The following is a 16,133-nucleotide window of genomic DNA, read 5'->3' on the forward strand; positions in this document are numbered from 1 at the left end:
TGATTTTTGAAATGCAGTACTTTATTTAGCTTCAGTTGCGAGCATTCAAGAGAGGTAGGGTGGTGTGTGAACTAGGCCACACATTGCTTATATGCACGGGGACCATGTATATAGGTAATGGTAATATAGAGGGTTCGTACAGATACTGTAAAAAGAAATTCCAGGACTTTCAAGGACTTTACAAGGACAAGGACTACAATCTGAGATCTCACTTATCAAGCAATATCTTTAGGATTTTTTAAGGATTTTTAAAACTCAAATTACAGATATAAGGTACCCAAAACAGAACTTACAATGTATTTGTATAACAATGGCTATTATTTTTCAATAAATAATATTTGATATTATAATGTTGCCGTTCTTCGTATTATCAGACAGGCTGCAGTGTTAATTTTGCGTGAAAATATTGTTTGTTTGTTTTTTTTGAAAAAATATATTGTTATTTTAAGTATCTCTTCATAAATATGGCTGTTTTCAAGGGTTTTCCACGACTTAAACGTCAACAAGTCAAATTCAAGTACTTTAACCCTGGATTTAGCTGTGCGACATGCTTGATATTAAAGTCCCCCTGTAGTCAATAATTTGATCCTTTAAAACTGAACTTTGATCATCAAAATTACATTTATAAATAACTATGAGTCATTGAGTCTGTAAAAAAAAAAAAGAGTCAAGAAACTGAAAAAATAAAACCAGAGATTTTTTTTTTTAGGTAATATGTAATATAATCGTAATAAAATACATAATAATATGTAATTGGTATCGAAACAAGTATCGTTCAGAAACCGGTATCGAAGTCAAGGTATCTGTATCGGTATTGATTTCTTTTTTTTACGATACCCAGCTCTAGCATTAATAGACAGTTTTAGGTAACAGTGTCCCACCGCTGCTTAGCAGAAGTATTTCAGTAAGACAGTAACAATGTGAGTTAGCTGGTTAGCCGGAGGCCTACACAAAATAATACACAAAATGACGTATTTTGAAAACCAGGTAGAAAATACTCATCAATAATATTCATGCTTACAGGTTGTGACTCTGAGGAGCAAGCTGGTCCAAATAAACTGGTTACTGCCCAGAGCATATGAGCGGAGTGGAGCGGTGAGAATCTCAGCTCATCGCTCACGGAACTGTTCACCCCTCCGCTCCCCCGCTCAAAGCTACATCAGGCCGCTCCGCTCATTATCACTCAGCGCTCAACGCAGTTTTTTTTTTTACATGTATATGACTTTTTTTTTTACATGTATATGACTTTTAGCTTAGACCACAGCCTTACCTCCTAAAGAACTAATGAGCAACAACAACAAATGTTTTATTTCAAATGACAAATTAGGCCTATGTAAGAAGGAATATAGCCTACACAAAAAGTCCTGTAAAATTTAACAAATAAATGGGCCTAATAATATAAATAAAAATTATATAAACAAAAATATACATAAAAGTTTTAAAAGGTATTTGATAATCATTGTTACCTGAGGTAATATCTGTATATTATGAATATGTATAGTATGTAGGTGTGGTTTTGCACATATGCAACTATAATACTGTTTCTTAATGAGGTATTATTATTACTATTATTTATTTTATATATTTTTTTTCTTTTTTTTTCCTTTGAGATAATTGAAGAAGGAAGCAGCTATTTTGTTCTAAATTCTTTGACAGACTGGGGTGGGGTTCAATAAGTTTTACTTACTCCCCACTCCATTTCAAGCATAAGTGTATAAGTTGAGAATATAAATTCTTATAATTGAACTTTTGCACAGCGCGCAGGATTAAAATTTAAATTGGCTTGTATCAATTGTTTGAATATTAGGCTATATTTAATTTACACTTTGTTACAAGTTACCGTATTCAATTTGCTAACCTTTTGCTTTCTTCCCAGCGTGTTCACGTAGCACACTTTCATGTTTTCGAGAGATGTTTTCTTTTTAGATTCCAAAATGAATCTTTACTGACTGAAACGATGTCTCCACATTCGTTTTCTTGTACCACATTATCATTGTTAGCTTGACTGAGCATGCTTCAGAATCGTGGTGTGAGCGGAGCGAAATTGGAGCGGGAAATAGGGCGACGCTCCGTCCTTTTAAAATTGCCGCTCTGCGCTCTGTCCAAGATCTGCCCGCTCGCTCCACTCCGCTCACATGCTCTGGTACTGACCCATCTTTCAAGAGCGAGCGTTTTGCGAATCCCGCGTTGAACATCAGTAAAATGACGTGTTTGAGGACTGATCAAGTTGAGGGTGGACAACGTACAACTAAGGTGGGCGTTATGCAAATGTCTTTTCGTGACGTAGAACCGTCACGCAGTGGGACGTGAAATACAAACGACTCGTTTAGGCGGTTCAGAGTCGATTCTTTCTTTTGGGAGACAATAACTTTATTTATCGTGCACTTTCGACTCTACAACTTTGCAGAGCGTTTACATTCACAAACAGCTATATTACACACTGCATGAGAGGGAATATTCGGAAAACCATTACGGGCCACTTTAATCAAACAACAAAAGACAAAGAGGAGCTTTAATAAGAATCAAAAAATAAATAAAAAAACTCATTAGACTTTGGTAATATTGCCCATGCCTATCGTCTTAATTTATCGTGATTATAATACGGACCAAAGTAACGGTGATAGAATTGATTTTATGATATGATTTTTGCCACAGTCAAGCATAATTGCATCCCCTAAATGGGATTCGTTGATGTATGTCTGCTTAGGTGATATGTGTGCTCTCTCACCATGATGACAGCTTCGGGGTAGATGGATTCTGTGACCACGTCACGGTTGTGTGTGATGTACTCCACCATTTCATTAAGGCCGGCTCTCTTCACCTCCTTGTACTTGAGATCACTTAGTGGATCAGTCACAAAGTCAAAAAGCACACAGCACTGCCGCAGTTTCTGGACAAACAGTTCTTCTCGATCCAAGGGTGGGGCATCTGGAATAGAAGACACAATAAACAAAACAGGCTGAGTGACACCTGTCCGACAGAACTGTCAATCAAACCAACCTGCAAACCTCGCAGGGAAGCTTTCTAATACCTCTTACTGTGCGGTTTCACACCAACACACCATTTAAGCAGAGTTCCTATTTAGGAGGCTCTCGGGTCCACCGGAGTCTCATTTACACCCTCCTCTCACCTTGCCCATGAACCTCATGTCTGTCCAAGTGTTGTGAACTGTGTGTCCCTGCATGAGCTTGTAGAAAATAACACTGTTCTGCCAAGGCAGTCTGCAATTATAAGACCGTAATGGCTGAACTGGAATCAGATGAACAAGTACTAGGGATGGGTAATATAATATATTTTAAAATGTAATTTATTCCTGTGATCAAAGCTGAATTTTCAGCACCATCTTCAGTGTCACATGATCCTTCAGAAATCACTATAATATGATGATTTGGTTCCTTAAGAAACATTTATTCTTATTATTGTTGAAAACGATTGTGCTGCTTAATATTATTGTAGATTTTTTCAGGATTTCTTGATGAATAGAAAGTACATTAATAGAATAATTCAAAAGAACAGCATTTATTTGAAACAGAATTCTTTGTAACAATGGAAAAGTCTTTAATGCCACTTTTGATAAATATCTGTCCTTGCATATAAAACTTTGATTCAGTGATTAAATTGCATCATAAAGTGCCCATGTGGCTTTTTTCACATATTAAAATGTTTTAGAAAAAATATATGCAAGTATATATGAAAATATCTAAATACATTTTATTACTATGTATTGTTATTTTGGCACATATAAATAGTTCCATTTTCTTGTGTTCATTTTAATGGAAAATACCGTGAAAAACATGCCTTGATTCACAATTCACAATGTATTTTACATTTAGTTTTAAATATTCGCAACAAATGGCTATTGTGCTTTTTTTTTTTTTTTTTTTTTAACAAGCAATTTCAGACTAAATATACAGAGGCGGACAGAGTACACAGCTTCATTACTTGAGTAAAAGTACAGATACCTCTTGCTAAATTTTACTCAAGTACAAGTAAAAGTACTACAGTCAGATGTCTACTTAAGTAAAAGTACTAAAGTACTTGTTTTTAAAAGTACTTGAGTATCAAGAGTACAAGAGTACATTTTCTAAATATTGCATTACTACTGCCACAGTGCTTACATTGGTAAACACAGCAAACACTTGAAGCGAAAACTATCATTAACTTGTTCAGAAAATTGAAATAGTCTGGCGAGGTGGGGCCACGGGTTGGCACATTCCCGGGATGGACCTGCTGCGTCTTCATCCATTGTTTCGTCCATGGTTTCGTCTCTTATCTAAATCTGGAGTTGACTTTGGCGGAAAGCTGAAGGTGATTGCTGATAGGCTGTCCCAATCAGTGGTGCCTGCACAATCCAATCACGTTTGAGAGGGAAACAACAAAGGGTTTGAGGGTTTCCGAGATTTTTCTTTTTTCCTTTTTTTTATTTTATTTTTTTAGAAGAAGTAACGGGTACTCACAGTTATGGATAGAAATGTAGCGGAGTAAAGAGTACAATATTTGCCTCTCAAATGTACTTGAGTAAAGTCATGAGTACTCCCCAAAAATGATACTCGAGTAAAGTACAGATCCCTCAAAATTGTACTTAACCCTCTGAGGTCGGCAAACGCGCCCCCGCGTTTTGCTGGACTTTTTTTACATTGTAGCACTTTAAACTTAAATTACTCCGTCATTTATGGTCATACAGAAAAAATAAATATAAAAAAAGAATCTGTGATATTTCTACTTTTGTATGTGTCCACTTACAATCAAATCAAAACATTGTGCTTTTGAAACATAAAGAAAATAAACAGGGTGTGCGTTCTGCCTCTCCGTCGCGGTGAACTTTTTTTTCTTGAGCACGTCTATAAACTGAAACAAAACTCAGCGAATACTTGTCACACATTTATGAGCCATATACCTTTATAAACATTTAAGTGTGTACTTTTAAATGATCGGATTCAAACTGAAAACAAATATTTTCTGTTTAAGTAATTTGTATAAAACCAACAAGATGTCCAGCTTCTCAAACGCTTCCTAATTATTTTTAATTTGGCCACGCCTACTCGCGCAAAAGATATTCACATGCAAATCTCCACATGGAACGCGAACGCGCTCGTTACCTCAAAAACAAAACACTTCATCAGTCTCTGCTTTTCGTCGAGTTTGAAAGACGTGAGTTTACATTGGCTTTACCCCAGAAGAAGAATGCGATTTCAAGACAAGAAAGATAAGGTAAGAAATTCTTACATATTAGTTTGTTATTGTTGCATAAATTTCACATTGCAGTTGAACTGTTGCTAGATATATGGTGAATATTATAATATTTAGACCCGTGTTTACTGTTACTGTGTTTGTGGATATCTGCTCAAACGTAGATATGTATATGGTAGGCCTAACCATAATTATATTTGAGCGCGATCGCGTTTGAATGTATCATATTTTTAAACGCGATCGCGTTTGAATGCATCATATTTTGGAAAAGCAAAACGCTCCAAACGGCTTCATGTTTTACTATTATCTCATTTCATATCATCATAACGAATGGAAACATTTGAAGTAACATGATAATCAATATATTTTTCTCTAGCTTAGTTGTTACTGAAATCTTTTTGAAAATGTATATAGGCTGCTATATTGTTATTATTTTATGCAGCACTGCGCATAGCCTATACCTACAAGGCACAACAAACCTGTGTTCATTATATAATATATTGTTGGAAACATTTGTGTGAGTGTGTGTGTGTATTCTGTGAATTTTAAAAAGCAATTTTAACCAGAAAAATCTCAAATGTATTCCCAAAATCGTGCAGGCCTTTCTCTTGATATCAGTATGTTCACTTTTTTCTTTTTTTCTTTTTTTTCAGGGCCCAGATGCCACTGAGTCCTGCTGACTTCAACATTCACAGTACATGTCTCTGTACATGAACATGGTAAAGTGAAAATCAAACACCTTGGAAATGAAAGGTATGTACAATGTTTTTAGGAATGGCACAAAGGTCTCTTTCTTTGGATCATTGTTATCAATAAGTGTTTTTTTTTTTTGTTGTGTATCTTTGGATTATGTTGTAAATAAATCCAAACAATTTTAAAAGCCATTCTTTTTTTAATCTCCTCATTCTTTGTGCAAGGTTGGTCAGAATGATGGGCCCTGATAAGCTCCTAATAGGGCCATTAGGGTGTGTCTTTGTCTTTCTCAGGTGTAAAAAGCCTTACATACTAATGAGATGATCCGCCCCTTCGCATATTGCTTTTTCACACAAAACACGTCGTAAAAATTTTAAATCAATATATTGTCTTCTCTGAATGAGCAGTCAGGGTGATTTTCACATAGTTTTAGAGCAAATATTCTAGGCTACGTCATACAATTTTCAAAAGTCTTGTTAAGAAATAATCAGTATGGGTTTCATGACCTTATTTCAGTGAGAATTTTTTTTTGTATTTTCACAAACCACGCATAAATGTCATTATCTCAAAACTACAAACTTTTACACACATGCTGTTGATATATTATTGTAGCAGAGTTTGTGCTGAATACAGTGTAATTAGACTTTAGCCATGAAAATGTCACAAGTAACAGAAATAAGCACAAATGTCAGAGCATGTCAGAACACCTCCAGGGCCCAGAAAACAGCTCAGACCCCAGAGGGTTAAGTACTGTACTCAAAAATGTTACTGTCCGGCTCTGTAAATATATAAAAAGGGAAATGTATAAAGAGATGATATAAGAGAATGTAAAATGAATTATTATACTAAGTACTACAAGTATGTTTCACTATTAGCGCAAGGAAAAACAAAACAAATATTCAGTCATCAAATGTTATGCAAGTTGAACATGCATCAGGCTAATTTGTAATTTTATTTTTTAGTATTAAATCTGACAGTGTTTTTTGTCAAACAGACCCTGTCCATCGAGGTGGACGGCACGGTAACGGGGAGAGGATGGGGGATTGATCCATTTTTGGACAGCGTAGGGGACGGAATAAAAACGCAGGACTAAAATCTGGGGCACAGATGACAGCTTCAATGAATCTATATTAAACGGGATCCACAGAGAGCTGCACTGCAGCAGCTCCATCAGAACGTTATCACATCCCGTTTCACATGACACCAAACACAAATGGCACAATGCCTGACATGTAATTGCAGAAGAGATCTCAAACAAACAGCTATTATAGTGTGATTTGCATGATTTTTTGATTATCTGTTTGATGGTGTCCTGCATCTCGATTGTGTGCATGTACCAAATTTGTGTGCCATATCTTTAACCCTGCTGACACAAGTGAATTCTTTCAACAATGCTTTATGCTGGCGGAGGATAGCAGGATTTCCAGAATTGCTGCAGGCCATGAACCTCTTTCTTTCTTTCTTTGTTTATATAGCACTGCTAAATGCAACCGAGGTTGCCCAAAGTGCTTTGCATTAAAATAATAAATATATACAGTATATATATATATATATATATATATATATATATATATCACATTGAGATTACCTGTTATAAGCGGTCAATGATAAAAGAGCCTTGAGCAAGTTCCTGAAATCTGAAATCGGTCCCATGCCAGCGAAAGCGCGATCACCTTTATGAAGGCGTTTAGTCCTTGGTACGAGTATAAGTATTTGATTTTCTGAACACAATGCTCTAAGGGGGATTATAAGGAATCAAAAGTTTTGCAAGGTACCCGGGGGCCTGATTATATAGAGACTTGTATACAAACATTACAATCTTATTTTTGGCTCTAAGATGAAGTAGGAGTGTGTGATCCGGAGATCTTATGCAATGCCAGAGGAGAAGCTCTGAGAGTGATGAGAGGAGGGATGGAGAAGAGGAGGATGGCCTGTTGCCAGCAGGTTTTCTGCTGATGAATGCACAGGATGCCTTTCACATTCATATAATCAAATCAAATTTGCACTAGTCTAGTACATGCATTTAAAAGCATGACACGAAATAAGTCAGAAGACAATGATAAATGGTGGGGGTGCACCCATTATGAAACTTTATTTGACCACTCTTATGTATTAGGGGTTGGCAGCTGAAACTACAGAGGTGGGCAATACAACTGATTTCAATTATATAGTGGTATAAATTTGTCAACTGTTCCAAATGAATTCAAATGTGTAATGCATTAGATATTAATGCATTTTGTTAATGCTTAAAAATGTGTACATTGTTACATATATGGTTATGGACCAAAAATAAGAATATTGTGTTTTGACATATTACTCCACAGATTTTTTTTTTTAAGACATTTTATACTTTTATTCAGCAACAATGCATTCAATTAATAAAAAGTGACAGTAAAGACTTGTACATTTGTTACAAAAAGAGTTCTATCAATTTCTTGTTACAAAAAGATTTCCATTTCTAGATTTCTATTCCAAATACATGCTGTTCTTTCCCGAAAAAAAGTACTACTTTTGTACTGTATTTTTGATGAAATGAGCAGAAGAGACTCATTAAAGAAGCATTACAAAAATCTTACTGACCCCACATTTCTGAACAGTAGAGAAATGTGCACTAGCAGCACCAAAACTGCTCCAGTACTATTAGGAGCGCACTATTGTGACTCTCTTTAGGACTGTGTTTAGCTTAAGTGATGCAAATCACTAATAATTAAGCATCTCTGAGCCATTGAGATAATTGCAAGCTAAACTGTTATTACTATTATCACAGGGAACACACTGTATCTCTGGTGAGCGTTTGAATTGGATTTGTCACAGACTAGCGCTGTGATGAGTGACACCTGAGAGACTGAGTAATGGTGCAACACTGCCGGCACTCGTTATGTCAAGCATTCTCAGATTTGTCTAGGCGCTATTTCGTTTGTCAAATTGCAAAATTACTGTAATAATGCTTGAAAAACCATACTTTTTTTTTTTTTTTTTTTTTAAATCACCCAGCATCAACATGTATCACAGTATGTTCCCTCTGAATTGTAACATTTCATTTACATTGCCTCAGATGAGAGGTCATTATACCCCAGTATTTTATTTCTATTGGCCAGTCAGAACACACTTACTAAAGTCAGGCTCGTATGCAGAACCTTACACTAAATCTAGCAACAAGCCAAAGATTTGCACCCCTACGCTCTTGCTGAAAAATTCACACTATTAACTTGTTGCTTATTAGCATGCATATTACTAGGATATTATTAGTACTTATGAAGCACATATTAATGCCTTATTCTGCATGAACATATTCTACATCCCAGTACCTAAACTTAACAACTACCTTCCTAACTATTAATAAGCAGTAATTAGGAGTTTATTGAGGAACAAGTCAGTTAATAGTTAGTTAATAGTGAGAATTGGACCCTAAACTAAAGTGTGACCAAAATATCTGCCCTGAATTAAGCCTAAAGCATGATGGGCCAGTCTGCGATCACAGGTTTAAGACAAACATTGTTATTTGTTGATAATGACGGGTGGACAAAAATTATAAAGGTTGAATGGATGGTAAAAAACAGAGAGCAAGAAAACATGAGAACGGCATAAAAAGGATTGAAACGTGATAGGGCTGGGTGATACGGCTCAGTATTTTTGACTAAATGGCGATAGTGCATATCTCTATATTTTATACTTTTTCTATTTGGATTAAAAAAATGTCTCTGTACCTTGTATTCTTGTACTCTGTATTTTATAAAATAAAATAAAAATATCCTGCCCAAAGTTGTTCGACAAACAATGTTCATATTGAAGGCTATGAAAACAAATATAGTGAATGTATATATATATATATCTAGGCTGTGCTATTTGTGCAAAACATAACATTACATTATATTGTAACAACATTACAATCTAACAAACAAAAATAATGTGTTTTAAAGAAAAATTTAGAATCACTAAATTAAAAATGAAAATAAAAACAAAAGCACAGATTACATGTAAACTGGTAAGAGGAACACATTTACTCATTTGAGCTTCGTAATTATATTAGCCTACATTTGATTACCCCATTACAATAGTCCCTTTACAGATGCTGCTATCCCAGAAACATACTTGTGGGTTTAAAATTCTACAAAATGGCACATTTAATCTCCAACAGCAAATATTTTGGCATAATCTAGCTATATTTTAGTCAGAATTATGACGCTCCAATTCTATTGCTCTTTGTCTGTTTGGCACGCATGTGCGCAGTGGCGTGTGAAGTTTAGCGGAAACTCGCTTACATAAGGCTCGTCCACTCCTGACAGCAAAAATGGAGATATCAGCATGACTTTCTAACATTTACGGATGGAGAATCTACCCGTGAAACGCAAGTTATGCAGTGAGGAAAACACCACATCTCAAATGCATTAAACCGTATCTGTCAGAGCATCTGACGGGGCAAGCCGCGCTAAGCTATACACGCTAACTATATCGTACTAGTTATTTTGAAGCCCTTAATATAAAGCATGTCTCATGTTTAGGAAGAATTGAATTATGCACTTTCCACAAATATCAGTATATCGATATAAACGGCATTGCCTCGTCCTTTACCGTTTATAAAAACATATTTACTGTACAAAGTCGCTATACCGCCCAGCCCTACCACACTGCCACTGCCCACACAAACTTTAGCAGCACACTGTCAAATGTCTCACGGAGGACCTATTCGATTATCTCAATCTCAAAGTTGTCACAACTCCTGCAAATCAAACCGGTATGTGACAGACACTGGAGCTGCAGAACCCACGGGGAAGCATTTCTCTCTCTCTCTCTCTCTCGGTCTCTTATGCACATACGTACAATACAAATGACACAGAACACTTGCCATTTAGTCCGCAGTAATTATTGCATAATGAGCCGTGCCTTTCCTCGAGTCCTGCAGATGGAAAACAGAGCTGAGCGCTGGAAGAAAAGCCCTTATGAATGTGGGATTACTAGACCTCTGGCAGGAACATGAGTTGCCTATTGCAAGAATCACAATTCTCTTGAACTTCTTTTCAGGCTGGGGGGAAAAATAACACATTGATTTATGTAAAAAAGATCTGCTGTGTAAGACATTTCAGAAAAACTATATTATAAAATAAATTTAGTATAATGGGTTTAGGTGAACATAGTACATAGTTTTCACTTAAACTTGAGTTCATTTAAATTAAAAGTTATAATTTTTTTTACTATTCTGTAAGCGTTAATAAACGATGAATAAAAACTATATAATATTTGCTGTTAATGACTTGCTTTCAATTATTAAGCTGAATGGCTGTAATTACTTATTTTTAGCCTGGAAATGTGGAAAATATCATCGATCCAGCACTTAGAAAAAGTGAAATAATAAAATTACTAGAGGTTGACCGATTGATCGGTTTTGCTGATTAATCGGCAATAATCCATACCAATAGTTTTTCCAGGTCGAGCCCATTGTTGAAGATGCTGAGAAGTATGGCTGCACAATATATCGAAATTATCGAAATATCGCAAATGTTTATATCGCGATATGCATATCGCAACAGCTTGCAATAATTGGGGTCATGAACAAAAGACAGAGAAAATCACTCAGGCCCCGTCCACACTACTGCGTTTTCGTTTAGAAACGGAGAATTAAAACGAATACGATCTCCGTCCACACCAGCGTTTTAGCTGCGTATTAGAATTGATCTCCGTCCACATTAAAACGACTGAAAACGCGGATCACGTGACCATTCACCAACACTGGGCATGCGCGAGCCGGTGTAAACACAACTTCATTGATAAAATTATCCCACCATGCGCTGGTTCTTCCCGGGTTAACCCAAAACCGACGCTCCATGTACACGGTCGATAGCGGGAATTGTCAAACGTAAACTATTTTATCGGGAATTGTCAGTTGCACACGGGAATTGTCGCATTGTCACTATTTTACCGGGAATTGTCACAGATCGCTCGAATAATAGCTTGCCTCCGGCGCATGTAGGCAGTTAGCATTGTAAAATGCAGAATTTACTTGCACAACAGCTGCTAGAAAAGATATAGCCTACGCCATGATGACTGATGACACCCAATCATAGATCCGAGCGTGAGCCTCTACTACGTCATCGTTTCTAAAGTCCTCCGTTTTGACCCGTCCACACTAAAACGCCCTCCGGAGATTCAAAACGAAAAACGGGTCGGCAGCGTTTCTAAACTTCTCCGTTTTGGGTCTCCGTTTTTGCCGTTTTAGTGTGGACGGGAGGTGCAAACGTAGCAAAAGGTCTCCGTTTTTAAACGAAAACGCAGTAGTGTTGAAGGGGCCTTACTGCTCTTGGCTGAATAACCTTTGTAGCTTTAATAAGAATCAGTGTATATCTAATTCAACCAGTGAAAACTAAGCAGTGTTTTATTTTTACATTTGATTATTCAGTTGTTAAATAAACCTAATGTAGGATAACCTGAACCCCTGAACCCCGTGGTTTACACTGATGTTAAAATAACACTTGTTATGCTACGGTAAAACACTGCTGTTCACTTTCAGAAGCTGTAGGGATGTTTTCGTCACAAAAAGAATGTGAAACACGTATCATTTTAAAGATATTTTAAATTTTACACACTTTAAGCATTATCGTATCGCATATCGAATATCGCATTATTTAACGAGTTATCGCATATCGCACTTTTCTTCAATATCGTGCAGCCCTACTGAGGAGCGCCTGCTGTCATTATGCAACATGAGAGCGGCCCGTAGAGGCCTTGTGGTGTTTGTTTTGACAAGTGAGAGCGGGACACTTCAGATGTGCAGAACTGTTCAAAACAGACAAAGAAACAGTGTGTAAACAAGTACATGTTTTCATATCACTATAAAGCAATTCATTTGTTGACTAGATGCTGCATTAGAGAAAGAACAGCATGTTTGCCATCAAGGCTGAGAGGACGCTAACATTTAGTAGAACCTCAAACAATTAAAACAGCGTCCCGAATGTTTAACGTCACGATTGATACCATCTGTTTGCATTCGTTTGTATCCAGCTGGGTATTTTTATGCATTCGTTTGTAAGTAAAGTTGCATATTTAAAGCTAGTGACGTGAGAAAAGCAAACTGATATATTAATGCAGCCGACAGAAACATATCAGAAATGCATCCGGTTTCAGTTCTTTTTTTTTTATCTAAAAGAGGAAACAAACATGCAGGTAATCTGAGAGTTTTTCATTTTTCTTCTAAAATGTGTAATGATAGTTGCGCAACACTTATAAATGACAGCAATTAACAGACTTCATATTGTGTCTTTTTTTTCTTTTCTTTTTTTGTATTATAAAAACCTCATCACATGGCCAAAACATTCATTTTAACAAACACATTACTGTAATGGCACAAGAAATCTACAAGTCTTTAGCCAACATGAAACAGATGAACTAGGTCAATAAGTACAAACAATATTCAAAAATAGCAACAAACGTCTCCTGAGGCATCTCCATAGCAAGATCATAATGTGACTATTGTGGGCAATCCACAGAAAACACCCAGCGCTTTTGAAGAGCACATGCAATAACCTCGAGGCTCCTAAACAGATGACAAGAAAGAGGGTTTTAAAGCATTGTGCATGGTTCTTAGGGCAAGCGGATTAAAATAGTCTATTAAAATGATAAGTGGTCACATAGTTGTGTGCTGTGATGATCATACACTCTCACAACCAAGGCAATCTATGTCCTGACACATGATGCTCTATTAGCTGCACCTACAGTAACCACTACACAGGACAGACCCATCAAGGCCCGAAACACTGAAACAAGATTCTGAGCTGCGTTCAGTGTTTGGGGTCATACGAGATTGTTTTCATATATAATCATTCAAATTACGGCCCAATGACCTGCATGTGCCGGTAAACCAAACAGGACTGACTGAACGGTCTTTAGTCAGGGCATAAGGTCAGGAGGTAAAGCTCCTATTTCACATATGATACTGCAGGGCTCGACAATAAGGACTGCCCGATGGCCTGGGGGAAAGCATGAAAGACGCTCGGGACAGATGACGGAACGGTCACTGTCCTGAATCGCCACGAAAGTTGATCAATTACACGTTTTTAAGCCTTGCCAATTGAAATATTCTGGTGCAAGAAGATGCGAAAGAGAATATGCTATAGCTCACTTCGGTACTCGTGTGCATTAGAAGTGCGCGCCCAGAAAGCCGAGTCTCAGACACTGTGCGAATACTGAATTGTGCTCTTTCACATCTTCTTGCGCTTGAATGGACAAATTCACACAGAATTACGTCAAAATGCCAATTTTGGTGAGTATCCCAGCAAACATAGTCGATTATGTTCTAACGTAAATAGTTGAGAAATAAAACGCATGCGAATGAGTATCTTGGATCCGTACATTAGATCTTAAAGTGACAGCAGCCTAATACACTTCTGTTTGCCATAACGCGTTGCTATGGGTTGTCTTGCTTCAGACTTGACTGACAATGTGAGCTTCATGCTTTCTAACCTTAAATCAACTTTTTTTGTTGTTGCAATTATTCTGCTTACTGTACATATAAAGTACAAGAAGTTTATATCAGTAGTCCCATATTCAAAGTTGTGACTACACGGTCTGTTTTTAAATGTCTACCATTGTAACATTTACATCTACCAATGTCTTTATACAATGTGTATGTGCGCGTGTATGTGCGCGTGTGCATTAGTGTTAATTTTGTCAGCTATTTTTCAATTGAGTCTTCGTCCTGTCAAATGTACCTTTTAGTTTTCATCATATTTAGTCAACCTTGTCCTGTTTTTGTTTGTCGACTAAATGTCTGAGCATTTTAGTCTAGTTTTAGCCAATTAAAGTTTTCACATTTTTGTCATGCTGCATAACGGTTAAACTGATAATCCCGATTATTTTGCTCAAAATTATAATCAATTCAAATAAATAGAAATGTATTTGTACATTACATCAGAACTATTGCACTTTCACCTACAGTGCTATGCATAAGTTTAGACACCCATACTAAAGTTGACTAAAAAGAGGAATAAAAAATCATCTTTTGGAAACTGAACTTAATGCCTTAATTGAAAAAATTAGGAAAAATCCAACCTTTAAGGACACCAATTTTCTTTGTGAATGAATAATGTATTGTAAATAAATAAATGTTCTTCCTTAAAATACAGGGTGCATAAGTTTGGACACCCCTATGTTAAATTCCCATAGAGGCAGGCAGATTTTTATTTTTAAAGGCCAGTTACTTCATGGATCCAGGATACTATGCATCCTGATAAAGTTCCCTTGGCCTTTGGAATCTAAATAGCCCCACATCATCACATAGCCTTCACCATACCTAGAGATTGGCATGGTTTTATTTCAGTTAGCCTAATAGCTAGTTTGATTTGCACTGAGAGATGATCTTATGGAAAGTACCCCATGCCAATCTCTAGGTATGGTGAAGGCTATGTGATGATGTGGGGCTATTTTAATTCCAAAGGCCAAGGGAACTTTATCAGGATGCATAGTATCCTAAACAAAAAATAAAAAAAAATACTTAAAAATAAAAATCTGCCTGCCTCTATGGGAATTTAACATAGGGGTGTCCAAACTTATGCACCCTGTATTTTAAGGAAGAACATTTATTTATTTACGATACATTATTCATTCACAAAGAAAATTGGTGTCCTTAAAGGTTGGATTTTTCCTAATTTTTTAAATTAAGGCATTAAGTTCAATTTCCAAAAGATGATTTTTTATTCCTCTTTTTAGTCAACTTTAGCATGGGTGTCTAAACTTATGCATAGCACTGTATAAGCACAAATCAAGAGAATGTCAACACATACGCATGTTGTTGTTGTTCTAGTTTCCTGATTTATTATAGGCTATTTATCATATAAGCCCACTAGTAAAACAAGCAACTTCTCTCAAAAATTAAACATTCCTAGTAATCCAATAATTCTAAAAACAGCAAAAAAGACTGTATTGTCACACAGAGTGCATTTGTTCAGCAACCATAATCGCAAATATAGTTGACAGATCCATTTTAGCGGATTTATTACAGGTCATCACTGAGAAGGTTTGATCGCAGATTTAGCTAGAGCAAACAGTGCAAGCTTCTGTCACAGAGTAGAGAGAGCACACACTCATGGTCGCCAAACTGCTAATATTAATTAAAACTCAGGGTAGAAAACGTGTTCTTTAACAGAAAAGCTCTGGTTTGGGGATTTAAATTCTTGATATCTGGCAACTCCAAGCATGAAAGCTCTTAGCGGCTTGTTAAATACAGTCTGTAATGGTTTTGGTCAAGTTTTAATTTTTTT

At 36.4% G+C, this 16,133-nt stretch overlaps 1 protein-coding gene across 2 annotated transcripts in view; it reads right to left on the reverse strand.

The window, feature by feature from the left end:
- ppp2r5d (protein phosphatase 2, regulatory subunit B', delta) overlaps positions 1 to 16,133 on the reverse strand; it is a 48,733-nt gene that overhangs the window by 20,630 nt on the left and 11,970 nt on the right. For both annotated transcript variants that reach the window (XM_084392287.1, XM_084392288.1), the window contains exon 4: positions 2,729 to 2,928. In XM_084392287.1, coding sequence (XP_084248413.1) covers positions 2,729 to 2,928 — 200 coding nt within the window. The remainder of the gene's footprint in view (positions 1 to 2,728; positions 2,929 to 16,133) is intronic.

This window comes from Rutilus rutilus, assembly GCF_951802725.1.
Source record: "Rutilus rutilus genome assembly, chromosome: 20".
NCBI lineage: Eukaryota > Metazoa > Chordata > Actinopteri > Cypriniformes > Leuciscidae > Rutilus > Rutilus rutilus.